This window comes from Protopterus annectens, chromosome 9.part0 (genome assembly GCF_019279795.1).
Source record: "Protopterus annectens isolate FY-2018-M chromosome 9.part0, PAN1.0, whole genome shotgun sequence".
NCBI lineage: Eukaryota > Metazoa > Chordata > Ceratodontiformes > Protopteridae > Protopterus > Protopterus annectens.
In genome coordinates, this window is record NC_056743.1 from 1,509,474,739 (window position 1) to 1,509,489,087 (window position 14,349).

A 14,349-nucleotide genomic window follows, 5' to 3' on the forward strand; every position below is an offset into this window, starting at 1 on the left:
AATTTTCAGTCATTAGAAACCTTTCCAGTTCTAAAACAGTTCAAACATCTACTTGGCCTCTTCAATGGTCTGCCATATCTCAACATTTTAATAAGACTATTCTATGTGGAAGCTTGCTATTTCTGCAGGTTTTGACTTTACCACTGATTTCTGATCAGATGCTTTCAGAATGCCCTTCTTATTTGTCTTTTTTCACTACTACCTGGAACATTCCTAGCTGCCACAATTACTGCTCCTTTAACTTACACTGCTGTCTGCTGTTTACTCTCGCTTCAGGGGAATGGTCTGTGAGAATTCTACTTACTGCTTCTACTTTATACCAGATATCCCAGAAGTAATTGTTTTAGTACAAATGTTATTCTTGCCTACCTTCTAGTTAAATCTAATGATTTCCATATTTAATCTGGGATTAATGTGTTCATGTCCTTAAAACACATTCATGTTTTTTCCTTTTGTGATAAAAGTTCTTTTCATAAAGTTTGTATTGCATAAAAAGAAAAAGTTGCAATACATTGTAGATTCTGCCATTCTAGTAACTTGTTTTGATTTTCAATAAAACAACTAATTTCTTTATTGTATTTTTCATGTAATTTATAGTATAACCTATGTCAAAAAAACAATGTTTTGCACAAAACTTTAATGTTGTTGTTTGTCTTTTGGCTTTTCCCGGTAAGGGGTCGCCACAGCGGAACTCCGGTCCTCTAATGACTGGCAGTAGATTTTTATGAAACGCCAAGGTTCCAGCTCGATGCCCAACCTTCAACAAAGGCACGCCCATTTATGCACGCATGTCTTTCGAACGCTACCCAACCGCGGGGAGGACATGCAGACTCCACACCAAAGGCACTCCCAAGCCCAGCCGAGAATCGAGTGGGAGAACCTCTTGCTGTGAGGTAACAACGCTACCGCCGTACCACCGCGGCATTTGCACAAAACTTTAATCATGTTGAAAATAATCCAGTGACTCTATTTTTCTGTCGCTTTCATTGGTTTCTTCTTTTAGTATTTTAAAATTATAATAAATATTTTATACCATACTTTTGTTTACTATACTTAACCGTACTTTCATTATCATTTAAATCATTGTTATGTTTTTACTGTTGTTTTGAAGTGATTTCTGTTTCACTTAAGTTCTTGAACTTTGGTGTATTTTACAACATATATATTAATGAATGTTTGTACTTTAGATTGCTTGTGTGACCAGATGTTGTTCCTGTTTTAAAGCTCAACATTTTCAGCTTTGTTTTTGTCCATTTTAGAATAATTATTGTATAATGTTTTTTAACTCAATAATTATCTCTCTAAAAGAACAGGCTAGCTATTGAATTATGTCTGCATAATCCATGGCTAGCCCAATCTGAATCTAGAAACGCTGATAGCTACTTAATAAGAAAAGGGCTGCAATCATCTTTTCTGTGCTAAACAGTTACACAAAAATCAAAAACACCAACCTTACCTATCAACCAAGCAATTTGAAATGAAGCCTAAAATAATGGGGGGACAAAAGGCCAAAGTAGCAACAGATTTTAAATATTATTAATAAATTTAGAAAGTTGCTAGAAAACTAGGTTTTATGTTAGTATGCCATTTCTGGAGGATATAAAGTCTGAAATTCAAACATATGTCCTTATTTAGTGACTTCAGTCCACAGTGATTTGCCAGAAAACCACACATTTTATGAGGAATGGACCTAAAATATGAGACAAAAATCTGGACATTCAGTGAAAATCTGAACAGTTGGAGGTATGGCACCAGCATTACTTCAGCTTTAATGATCTTATTGATTGCTGCTGTGCTCTGGTTCAAAAATAATAAGTGTTTCTGTTATTAAACTCATAATTTATTCTTCCCTGTAGTGCTTCAACTAGGATGACAGTGTACTTTGTATTACTGCAGTTTCCGAAACCTGTCTGCAAAACAATAAACTATGATGTGAGCCTATTTTCTTACAAGATAAACTTCATACTTTACTACTTATATCCAAAAGTACAACAGCTTGTAAATTCATAGTTCCTAATTCATGCATCCACACATGGAAATATGGAAATCATGAAGAAATACATTTTCTTGTTGTTGTTGTGTCTTTCGGCTTTTCCCAGTTATGGGTCGCCACAGTGGAACCCCGGTCTACTAATGATTGGCAGTAGATTTTTACGTGCCGAGTTGCCAGCCCTGAGGCACAACCTTCAACAAAGGTACGCCCATTCATGCATGCCTACACACAGAAGACACTCTAGCTGAGAATCGAACAGGACAACGTCTTACTGTGAGGCGACAACACTACCGCAGCACCACCACCGCAGATAAGAAATACATTTTCTAATCCTTCAAAAAATGACAAAACATTTATACATTACATCTAGCCAGCTATGTGGTAAGCTTTTAATGATCACAAATCTTTATTTGTCACTGTTTCCTGAACATACATGTGGCTTCAAGAGTATAGCAAGATAATGCTAATGGAAAGCAATTTTGTTCAGCAAGTTTTAAATGTCTTGCATTGTTTTCAAGGTGGAAACTCGTCTTCGTCTGATGATCCATTTGAAACATTTCCAACACAGTACCACCTTTTTCTCTTCCATCCATTCCAGAAACATTTCTGTGCATGTTTGGCTACTCAAGACAGCCAGCAAACTTGGTACACAGTCCTCTATGATGGAATCCGTCATCACAGCATGGGTAAGAAAAAACTTCTTTAGCATAAAAGAAATGAAGATTATAAATAGGCCTCATAAGGGCAAAGACTGACCAAATATTTTTAAAATCCATTATTAACGCATTGCTACTAGTATGTGACTTAATTTTGCTTCTTGTCTGTTGTGTATTTTATTTGAAAAGTGTTTTAAAAGTAAAAGGTTTTCTTCAAAAAAGTTGCTGTACTTTGCATCAGTATTTTGAAAAGGTGCATTGTCAATATGATGATATAGTAAAACTATAAGTTTTAATCACTTTTAATGATGAGACACACGTTCTGGCACTTGGACTGTGTGACAGTGTCAATAGCTAGGAGATAAAGCCAGACTAGAAGAAAACTGTAATAAGCACATAAAAGTCCTTCCACTCATCCCTTACGGTCACCTTGTTTTGTTTACTATCAAGATGAGGTGTAGGTATTGCTTGCAGCAAGATTCCCCAGTTTGCCTTGTGGGTTGCTAGGTTGTCTAGAAGTGTGAATCATATACTAATATATCTATAAGTATATTATATAAATGTGTGCCTCTGTGTCTGAGTGCATATATATGTGTATATATATATATATATATATATATATATATATATATATATATATAGAGAGAGAGATCTAGGACTATTGAACGAAAGTTCAATAGTCCGAATCCACAATCATCGAACGCACTTTAACGAAAGCGCTTTCATCGAAAAAGCGCTGTCATTAAAGTGTGTTTTAAAAAAAAAAAGAATAAAACATTACTTTTATGCTTTTGCAGGGGGGCAAGCTCCCCTGCACCCCCGACACCCCCCTACTTAAATATTCTCACTCCAAGATCGCACTACAGTGGGGAAAAGGGATTTTTCCCTTATCCCCACTGCAATGCGATCTCCACAACAGGCATACTTACGCAAAAGTGCCTTTCGGTGAAAAGCACTTTCGTGCAAGTATGCCTGGCCGAATCTGTTTCGGTTATGTTGCCGTTCGGTGATCTGTACGGATCCTGTATATATATATATATATATATATATATATATATATATATATATATATATATATATATATACACACACACACACACATACACACACACACAAATGTATGTATATATAATATATATATATAAAAAACATAGATAGTAGTCTATATTGAACTTTCCTTAAATTGAGCCGCACTATAATCACCTGCAATGCTGAACACCTGCTGTGTTGAAAATAAATAAAAATACAAAATAATTTTTCTACAGGAAGGCAGGCCCCCTCCGCAAACCCCACACTCCTGCTACATTAGATATATCATCTCTTAAATTGCACAATAGTGGAGAAAACAGAAATTTCCCTTCCCTACTGTTCGACAATCCCAGACATAAAAAAATGCAAATAACTCAGTTAAGACAACACTAAAGTCCCTTTTCGATATAGCAAATGTGTAACAAAAGCAACTGTACTCATATGTGGATGCCCTGCTTTTGGTCTAAATGCTCATTTGTTGACATCTGTTTAACTGACTGCATTTGGTTGACATATGCACATGGTTGATAGGTGTGTGAGATCAGCAATCCTCTGTTAGGGGAATATTTCCTTTTCCAAGGGACTTTGTGATCTCGGAATTAGTATATATAATTAGCAGGGAGTCTGGGGGCACAGGGCTACTTGACCCTTTGCAAAAATTATATTATTTGTTGCATGTGCTGAGGTTTTTTTTCAGTGCATACATGGTAAAGCATTGATGTTTGGTTTGTAGACCTTTTGCAGCTGACATTTTGGAGGTCGACGTATGGGCTACTCAACTAAAGTGAGTAGACCTATATATATATATATATATATATATATATATATATATATATATAAGCAATTTCCCATATAAGTGATGACAGCATTCAGCCATTTCCGTACACATAAATAACACCCACTTCAGTGGGGTCTTTTTTAGAGCAATGGAAAGTTCAACATTGTTTCAGTCTTTCCCCTTTCACTCTTTACCATATTGCTAAGGTAATGCCACTTGATTTTCCTTTGTAGGACAGGAGCTTGAATCCCTTTCCAGACTTTAGGGACACCTTCTAAACTTCACATTTCAAGGACACATTCTAAACTGGCTTCATCATTCATACTTCGTTCTCTGGAAACTCTTCCTCATCCCCATTTCAACCTAATGATCAGGAATCTAACTCCTTCAATAAGTAGTGGACATGACGTATACGTAGAGGCATCTGCTTCTCATTATTTGTTCAGGAGAGTTCCTGTCTGGTTTACCTGTCTACTTTAGAATTAGAACTTCTATATTTTCTTTTATGACACAAACCCTGGTGAAGGCAGCCCCAAATGATGCATAAATAGCAGACACAACTCTACAAAAGACACCATTCTTCTTGATCTCAACAGTGTATTACCCAGGCTCAGCAGTTAGTAAGCCACAGTGTAGATATTTACATAGATACATATATACATTTATGAATATACAAAAAAAAAAAAATATATAAATATATATATATATATATATATATATATATGTGTGTGTGTGTGTGTGTGTGTGTGTGAGTGCAGTTAAAATGCAGGATTATCAAAATATAGACACATCAATATACAGACACTCAAAATGCAGACAAAAAAAACAGCTAAATCCACATAAAAAATAGCATAAACATTTCTTTACACTAAAGTATACCAAATTAAACAAAAAAAACCCTAAACCATACCAATACCTTTGGATGTGGTTTGTCTGAATAGTGATAGTCTTATGGAAAGGGTTAAGGTTAAGGTTAGAGCTAGTACACATTAATAAGGTGGTGCAGGGGGCTGACCCTAACCCTGTACCTTACCTTAGAAAACCCCTTTCTATAGTATTACCACTACATAAGACAGGCTCATTCAACAGAGACAAGAAACATGCACAGTACTGAAGCTATCATCTTACCTAACTCTTACTCTAACCCTAACCCACCAAACTCACAAAAACACATTCCCAGCTCTAACATAAACCTTCTTACCTCTGTCTACATTCTAAGTGGTCTACATTTTGACCTGTCAACAATCTGACAGTGCCCTTCTGAGTACCTGCATTCTGAACAGCAAACCCTAACCCTAACTCACTTAACCCGCCCCTAAAAGTCCATCACTATGGCACACTTACCTGACCCGCACCCTACCCTAACGTCCGTCACTATCACACACTTACCTTAACACGTCGGCATTTTCAGCATTGGAATTCTCAACTGTCGGTCTTCTCCATTGTCGATCTTCCAGTGTCGGCGTTCTCGTCGTCGGCGTTTAGAAATTTCGGCATTTTCAGGTAGACCCATAGATATATATATATATATATGTATGGGTCCACTTAATATTGTCAGCTCTATCATTGGTCAACATCTGTTTAGTCAACAAAATTTAGTTGACTACAAAGATGGCTGACAGGCATGCAAACTGCACAATTCTCAGGGTAGAGAAATATGCCCTTTCCCTGACATTGTACAATCCTGGAGTTAGTATATATAATCATCAGTGAGCCCCCCCCCCCCCCAACACAGGGGTCCTGCAGGGATTGGCCACCTGCAAAAATTTTGTTTTATTGCATTTTTTAATGTGAGTTTTGCATGTGCCAAGATTGTTGCTTGGCACATGGCTAGTAGCTTGCTGTCATTTGCAAAGTCAATGTTTCTGGGTAACTCTGTAAACATAGATATTTAGGTGTTTCTTTTAAACTCAGTACACACACACATTATATTTATATATATATATATATATATATATATATATATATATATATATATATATATATATTGTGTGTGTGTGTGTGTGTGTGTGTGTGTGTGTAAACTGTGACTGTTCAGATTGGAGGCCTTACTTTCAATTTTCAATGGAATCTCTGTGAGACAACCCTAAGGCAACAAACAGCAAAAAAACAGCAAGTTGCAGTGGACATTATATATAAGAAATGTTACATGAAGTAAATTTTCTAAAGCAAATACTGATACAGACTAGTAGACAATGTATCAAGTAAAAAAACACCTCATTGTAGCTTAAGTCAGTTGATAGCTCCAACTGTGCTGTAATGTACGGGGGGGGCTATGTACTATGGGCTTGGGAGGAGAATGCAGCACTCACTTTACAATATTAACATGTCTAGTTGCTATATAAATATAATATACAAGTTATGGAGAATGGAGAGTTAGCAAAAGAGCAGTTTATTATCATTAGGATTAGTCTCTTGTAAAGAATGAGATAGGACATGATTAGAAAGAAAGAGAACTTAGTTACTGAGGATCACATAAGCACTATTTCTTAGAAATGTATTTGTGGGAGGAGAATCTTAACAACCTATTTCACAGGGGGCAGTGATTACAGCTATAGGCATAACACTGCTTATGTGCATCCTTTCTTTATCCTCTACCTATGCACCCTGCCGTGCGGCATAATTACTACCACTATACCTGACCTTGCCTCTCATAACCCCATAACTATTTGCAATTCACTTGAAATCAACTATGATCCAGTGGTGGATTTACTGGGGGAGCACAGAACAACACACAGGGTTACCTTGCAACTGTGCTGCTGTTGGCAGTACAGTAGTGATCTGATTTTTAGTATTGATTTCAGTGAGAATAAAAATCCGAATATTTCTATACTGCCAAAAGTGGTTCTGGGTTGATCTGCATCCTAATGCCATGAGATTAATCCATGGGAGGCCAAAGGTTTAGTATGAAGCATTGAAAAAGCTTGAGTGAGCTGCATTGATGTAAAGGTTACTTCTTTATATTCTGGATTATAGCAGATAAGGTTGCTTTTAGCCTGTCAGGGTCACACCAGATAATGGGAGTAGGTAATTCTTCATGGGGCTATCTGTGGATAAAAATGATGCAATGACTGGCCCTTCTGCTTACTATGTTATAATTCTCATTTTGTAGGATTTGCAAGTATCTGAGTAAAGAAGACGTGAATACAAGCTATAACTGCTGTTTTTGCAAAATGCAAATGTGTTAATATAGCCATTTTTTTTATCATGGAGGGGTCAGATCAAATACTGTGGGTGGGCAATGGGTATTGGGGCTGTTTGTGGATGAAATGATTAGCTCTACTTACTATATGCTGTTGTAATTCTTGATTTTGTAGGACTAATGTCTATTGCGGTGAAGCAAGCTGGAATATAAACTGCGACTGCTGCTTCTGCAAAACAAAAGTACATTAATGTAAGCATTTATAAACCTGGTAGGGTCAAGCCAAATACTCTGAGTAGACAGTGGATATAGAGGTTGTCTGTTACTGAAATGACTAGCCCTGCTGTTTTCAGTTTTTTGGAGGAACAATATGTATTTGAGTGGAGCAAGTTGGAATGCAAGCTGTGACTACTGTTTCTGTGAAACAGAAATACGTTAATGTAATCATTAGTGTTTTAAATCATGGCAGTTTCATACCACATACCTACTCTCTGTTGTTTGCTGGTGTAATTCAGTCTTTGCAGGACTAATGTCTATTTGAATAAAACACCTGGAATACAAGCTGTGTGCTTTATGTGTGACAAGAATGCATTAATGTAACCATTATCATTTTACTATCAGACATCTGAAGCATGCACAGTCAACTAAGTGACTTTAACTGATTGGTGTAAGAGGCCAGGAGGCCATATGTGAATGAAATGACCTGCTGTCATTTGCTCAGTTCATATTTGCATAAATAAATAACGATATATATTTATTGCTTTTAACTGGGTTGGTCTGACTGAGCTATGGTAATTCCTCTTCAGAGGAGGCATGGGGAGAAAAGCACCAGCTACAAAGTAGACAGTTTTATACAACAAAGAAAAATGTAAAGCTTAAACTTACAATTATTCATAAAATAACTGGAAGGCAGCTATACAAGAGAAATATCCAATCAGTAAAATACAGAGTCATTACATACTGACAGATTTGCATATACAGTGAGGTTTAGAATGTCAAATTACAATTTTACATTAATGGATAGGAGATATGAGAAAAGGTAAAGAGGTGGTGAGGAAAGACAAATAGTGTGTACATTTGTTACGTGATAGACAAAGAAAGTTGTACTGAAGTTTAGGTAAATATAGAAGGTAATGAGTTTAAACTGGAATTTTGCTGGAGGGAAAAATCTTGTTAGGGGCAAGTACAGACAATGGAATTAGCAGTAATGACTAAGGGGTAGAAGATAGTAGGAAATTTACATTGAAAATTTGCTTGAGGTATATATGGGCAAAGTAGGTGTATAGTAATTGATCTGTGTCATTGTAGGATTGCTATGTGTTGTGTGAGAAATGTTTTTACTGTGACAATTCTTTGAGTAAAATAGTGCTAAGATACAGTCAGAGCTCTTGAATGTCTAATTTTGCAGACTGTCACTGATTTTGCCTCATAGTTTAGTCTGTTTCTTGTACAATTTGTTGGTCTTTGGTAGATTGTTGAGGACTGCAGTTAAGTATTGCAGACATTGAATCTCAGACGTCATATCATTCAGCAATGTACCACTAAGTGGCTGTCATAGGCGTGGGCAGGATTTATGTGAACAAGTCATTGACAGAGTAGTGCAGTGAGTGGTGTTGCCACAATACTGTGCTTGGTTCTTTAGTTAAGTTGTTGGTTGTGTCTCCTATGTGGAGTCTGCATGTCCTTGTTGTCCCTTTGTGGGTTTTATTCAGGTGCTCTGGTTTCTACCAACACCCCAAATACATGCCATAGGTGAATTAGTGTTCTTCTAATTTGCTTGTAAATATGTAGAATGTGTAGTGTGTGTGTGTGTGTGTGTGTGTGTGTGTGTGTGTGTGGTGGTGGGGGGGGTTCTGTTCAAGGCACATATATAATTCTGGATGGCAGTAAAAATATTTAACATACAATTATCTTTCAAAAATAAGGTATAAAAATGCAACACAGAGCATCTAGATCCTCAATGCTTCTGTGGGCTTAGTGACCCATTCCTCCAGCTATATAAGGGACTTTTGACATAGACTTAGTAGTGGGGTCTCACCTTCAACTTCTGCCTTTGGTGTCTCCTAGTCTAAAGCTGGTCCTGATTAGAGGTATATTCAAAAGGTTGATCCAGCTTATTTGGAGGCTAGGAACAGTGTGATATTTTTTTTTCCCTTAAAGGAAACCTCCACCTTTGAACTCAAAAATGTTTTTTTTTTTCATTGTATCTTTTTTTTCTGGGCTATTTAATGAACTAAAATAACTACAGGTGCTTCTTATAAAATTTTAACATGTTTTTCCATAAAATGGCTGACAAAGGGACTGACATATTAATGTGATCTTATTTTAGTGCCTTCTTTTCCCCTTCCAGAATCCATTTCAAGTCCCCTCTATATGAGTCATGCTAGACATAAGGAATTTATGTTGTCTTCCAAATCCATAGAGATGCAATGGCAACAGTGTGAGTCACAGAATCTTTCACACCTTCTGTAGCAGAATTTTATTCCTAAATGACCAGCATATAAATTCCTCTCAGAGTCTGTTACAAGCCATTCAGAGCAATTTTACATCTCTAGCCAAAGAAAGTAGCTAAATTCCGGGCTTTTGTAAGGATTATTGTTTTGTAGTTCTGGGTTATGAGCACTGACAGACCCTCCCCCACACTCTTCCTGAAGTGTCAAAGGTAGTACTGCACTTCAAAAGAATTGTTCTGCTCAGGAGCGGCCTTAGGTCAACTGGTGCCCTAGGCAAAAGGGTGCCATGCGCCACCCCCCACACCACTTGGTTCCCCCATCCTGGTCTACCTACCCCAGAGAAATACAGGAAAAGCGCCCCTGCTAGAGTGGCGCCTTAGGCAGCCGCCTAGTTGGCCTATGGCTAAGGCTGGCTATGGTTCTGCTACGAGTAATGTAGCAAGGGTGGGGCGAAGGAGGCAACTGCCTTGAGCACGAAGTCTTACATAATACGATCTTTTAGTCCCTGAAGCTCTTCTATATACCAAAAAGCCAGTATAGAAAGGCACCAGTTGAGCCATTTTTCTTTGTTTGTTTTTCTCTTCACTCAAAGACCTGGGGTGTACGAATTCATTGCTGTAGAGGCTGATGCTTGGATGGTGGCTTTCTACAGTCAGCAAAAGTACTTTTTTTTTTCTGGGGGGTAGATTTGACTGCTGCAGTAAGCCAAAGTCCTTTTTTTGTTTGTTTTTGACTGCTGCCAGGGGATAGATATGCCAGCTACTTGTCTTTCTCTCTTTCTGCTACTTCATAATGTCTGTGGCAGAAGGAAGATTTTGTTGTTGTTGCTATCCTGAATGTTGGTGAAATGTGCTAATGCACTTGCGATTTTTGCTCAAAAGTATTCTACAAGCAAAGTAAAAAAGATATCTGTTCTTGAATTTGTGTTTAGATGTTTTTTAACCTGAGGCAGAAATGCCTTACATTTTCTCTCTTCTGTTCCATTGCTACACCTTAATTTATTTGCAGCATACGAATCACTTCAATCAAACCATAATCCTTGAGCGGTTTACTATCATAATTTCGAATGAAACTCTGTCGACTGCACTATGTTCGACAACGGAAATTCGAAAACGGCAATGTTGAACTTCAAAAGCAAGCCTAGGAACGGGTTTTAACATGGGTCGAGATAGGGGTTCACTGCTATTGCCGAACTACAAACCTCACCAATATCTCGACCCATGTTAAAACGCTTTCCTAGACTTGCTTTTGAAGTTCGACATTGCTGTGTTTGACTTTCCGTTGTCGAACATAGTGCGGTCGACCGAGTTTCATTCGAAATTATGATAGTAAACCTGCAGGACAAACCATGCCATCATCATACAAAAATAATAATTTATTTTTATTTTATGACCAAAATAAAGACTCTGTGATGTACAATGTTAGCTGTTTATAATACTTTACAGGATATTAAAATGGCTTAAATGTACTATTAAATATTTCAGTCACATTTAAAGAAGATTCAGAAAACATTTTTTCTTGTAAAATTTCAACATATTTACCATTGTTTTTGTCTCCCCCACTGGGACAGAACTGCTTAAAGCAGCTCTGGTCTGCAGAAAGAGACAGGTGGCAAACCTATCAACTTGCTGTACTGACACTGTTTCTCTTCTCTGCAATAAAGACATTGGAAAACGGTTTCACAACTCTCTCTCTTTTTTATAGCAGTTGCTGTGCTCTTGACATCAGCAGGATTAATTGCACATCTAAGATCAACAGCAGTACCTAACAGGGTAAACTGCACATTTTTCTGTGTCTGTGGTATGTCATACAGGTGGGGAGAAGTTAAGTTAATAAAAAGTGGGTGGGCTTTCCCTTCCTTTGATTTTAAGGCAAAGAAATGAAAGTTTTACAAGTTACAAACAGGTGTCTGGTACATACTGGAACCAGATAAAAAATGCATAGTCATCCCGTTTGAGAAAAACAAAACACCCACGAATTACCACATAGGTGGCAGCCCCCTTAATAGAGAAGAGGTAATAAGAGATCTGGGGACCCAGGTAGATAGTAATCTGTCCTTTGACAATCATATTGCCAAAGTAGTTAGGAAATCCTTCTATGTGGCCCATCTAATTACTAAAGGGTTCACATCTAGAAATAAAGAGGTTATAGTGCCCCTCTACTCGTCACTCATTAGACCCATCATAAAGTACAATACCCCATTTGGGATGTACCTCACAAGACACTTCCAACAGCTGGAAAGACCACAAAAGTACCTCACCAAGAGGATTACTGGCCTCAAACATATGTCCTATGCAGCCTGACTGAAAAAACTCAGACTGTACTCAGTGGCATATCGCTTGCTCAGAGGTAATCTCTGCCTGACTTATAAAGCCATGTCCAACTCAGAATTGATGGACATGCTCCACCTAAAGAAATCCAAGTCACTGTGAGTCACATGCTCTAGTGAGCTAAACCTCACCACAACAATAAATAGAACATGCTGGAGAGATAGATTCCTGTCACGGAGACTCCCCATGCTTTGGAACAAAATTCCAAACTACATTAGGCAGAGTCCTCACTAACACTCTTCAAGAGAAACCTTGACGAATGGATGGGTATCAGAAAATACACCCCTGGGATCACTTCATTGGCTCTGCTTGACAGAGGATCAGTTAATTAATCAGTGGGGCGGTGAAAGCCGACACACTCTGGCTAGGCTTATAAATGCCCTCAGGCAAATAGCCTAGTACCTACCTATGAACCTAAAAGCACCCTAAGGGTTGAGTTAAATTGTAGGAGAAGGTGGAGTTTTCCTTTAACTATGTTGAGTTAAACTGTAGGAGAAGTATAAATGCCTGAAGCTGTTGAAGACAGGGGGGAGGGTGAGAGGGGCACTTACTGATCTAAAAACGGCAATTATATAACTATTTACTACTACAACATAGGTTCACCTGGAGGACATTAAGCTTAGCCAATTCCCCTTCGGTGCTTGAATTAACATTTCCTGATTGGTCTTACCTATCTCATGGCTGATAATTGTATATTAGCCCTAGTGAGAATAACTGTGATCATACCAAAGATAATTTGAGGGAACCCATGTAAGGGATGCAGCATTTAGGAACTGCCTCTATCCTTAGTGACATGAGGGGCAATCCTGCAGTACATTTTCTATTACCCATCCTTAGATCCAAGTTGCATTTGAATATGGACATATGAGCTTTGTTTTATTTTTATGAATAGTCTGTTCTGGAACAGTGATAGTCTCTGTGATATATATCCATCTCTCCACAACATTCAGTTTAGATACCTGGACTGAGTATTTCTGATGACATTTGACTTGCTGATGTTCAGTAGGTCCATCTGTATTAGATTGGAGGATGCCTTGTATGCCAGACATGTCACCTCTAAGCACTCTGTAGGATACTGAGTATAGTAATAAATCTTTGAGGTGGTCCATGCAAGACCTATTGTTTAGGACTTGTATCCTTTTAGTAAGGTATCTCTGAAGATATTCCAATTGTTGCATGAGGCTGGGCAGATACATGCCAAGTGGGCATTATACAAAATGATTGACCTAATGAGAGCTTTGTAAGGGGTGACAACAACATCTCTAGAGCTGTTCACAATCAATTTGTTTATAAGTTGTGCAATATAGAAAGGCTTTCTTATAACTCTGTGCACATGTTGGTCAAAAGTTAGGTCACTGTACACACAAGTTCCCAAATGCCAAACAACTGGATCAGTTCTCAGAGGGCATTATCATGATTTTGACACCAGTTATTATTTGGGACAAATCTTCCTGCATGATGGTTAGGTCATTTGGGAATTCAGTAACTGCTCCTAGCTTGCAGTCATCTCACACTTAGCCAGCCAAAGTCCTTTGGTACTTCGTTTTACTTTTGAGATGTATATGCCGAACAGAAAAACTCTCAAGGTGGCCATGGTGGTGCAGTGGTTAGCATTGCTGCCTCACAGCAAGAGGTTCTCCAGTTCAATCCTCAGCTGGGGTGCCTTCTGTGCGGAGTCTGCATGTCCTCCCTGTGGTCGTGTGGGTTTCCTCCATGTGCTCCGGTTTCCTCCCACATCCCAAAGACATGCTGCAGGTGGATTGGACACTCTAAATTGGCCCTAGGTGTGAGTGCATGCATGTGTGTGTGCCTTCTGTGGAAGGTTGGGTGCTGGGCTGGCAACTCGACACTGTAAAACTCCACTGCCAATCACGAGCAGACAGGTGATCTGCTGTGGTGACCCCTAACCAGGAAAAAGCTGAAAGAAGAAGATGCCAAACAGAAAAAGTCTCAGCACTGAACCCTGGG

At 38.2% G+C, this 14,349-nt stretch overlaps 1 protein-coding gene across 1 annotated transcript in view; it reads left to right on the forward strand.

The window, feature by feature from the left end:
- The window catches only part of NIBAN3 (niban apoptosis regulator 3), an 828,390-nt gene that overhangs the window by 488,768 nt on the left and 325,273 nt on the right, over positions 1–14,349 (forward strand). The window contains exon 5 of the mRNA XM_044084452.1: positions 2,512–2,679. Within this exon, the coding sequence (XP_043940387.1) occupies positions 2,512–2,679 (168 nt within the window). The remainder of the gene's footprint in view (positions 1–2,511; positions 2,680–14,349) is intronic.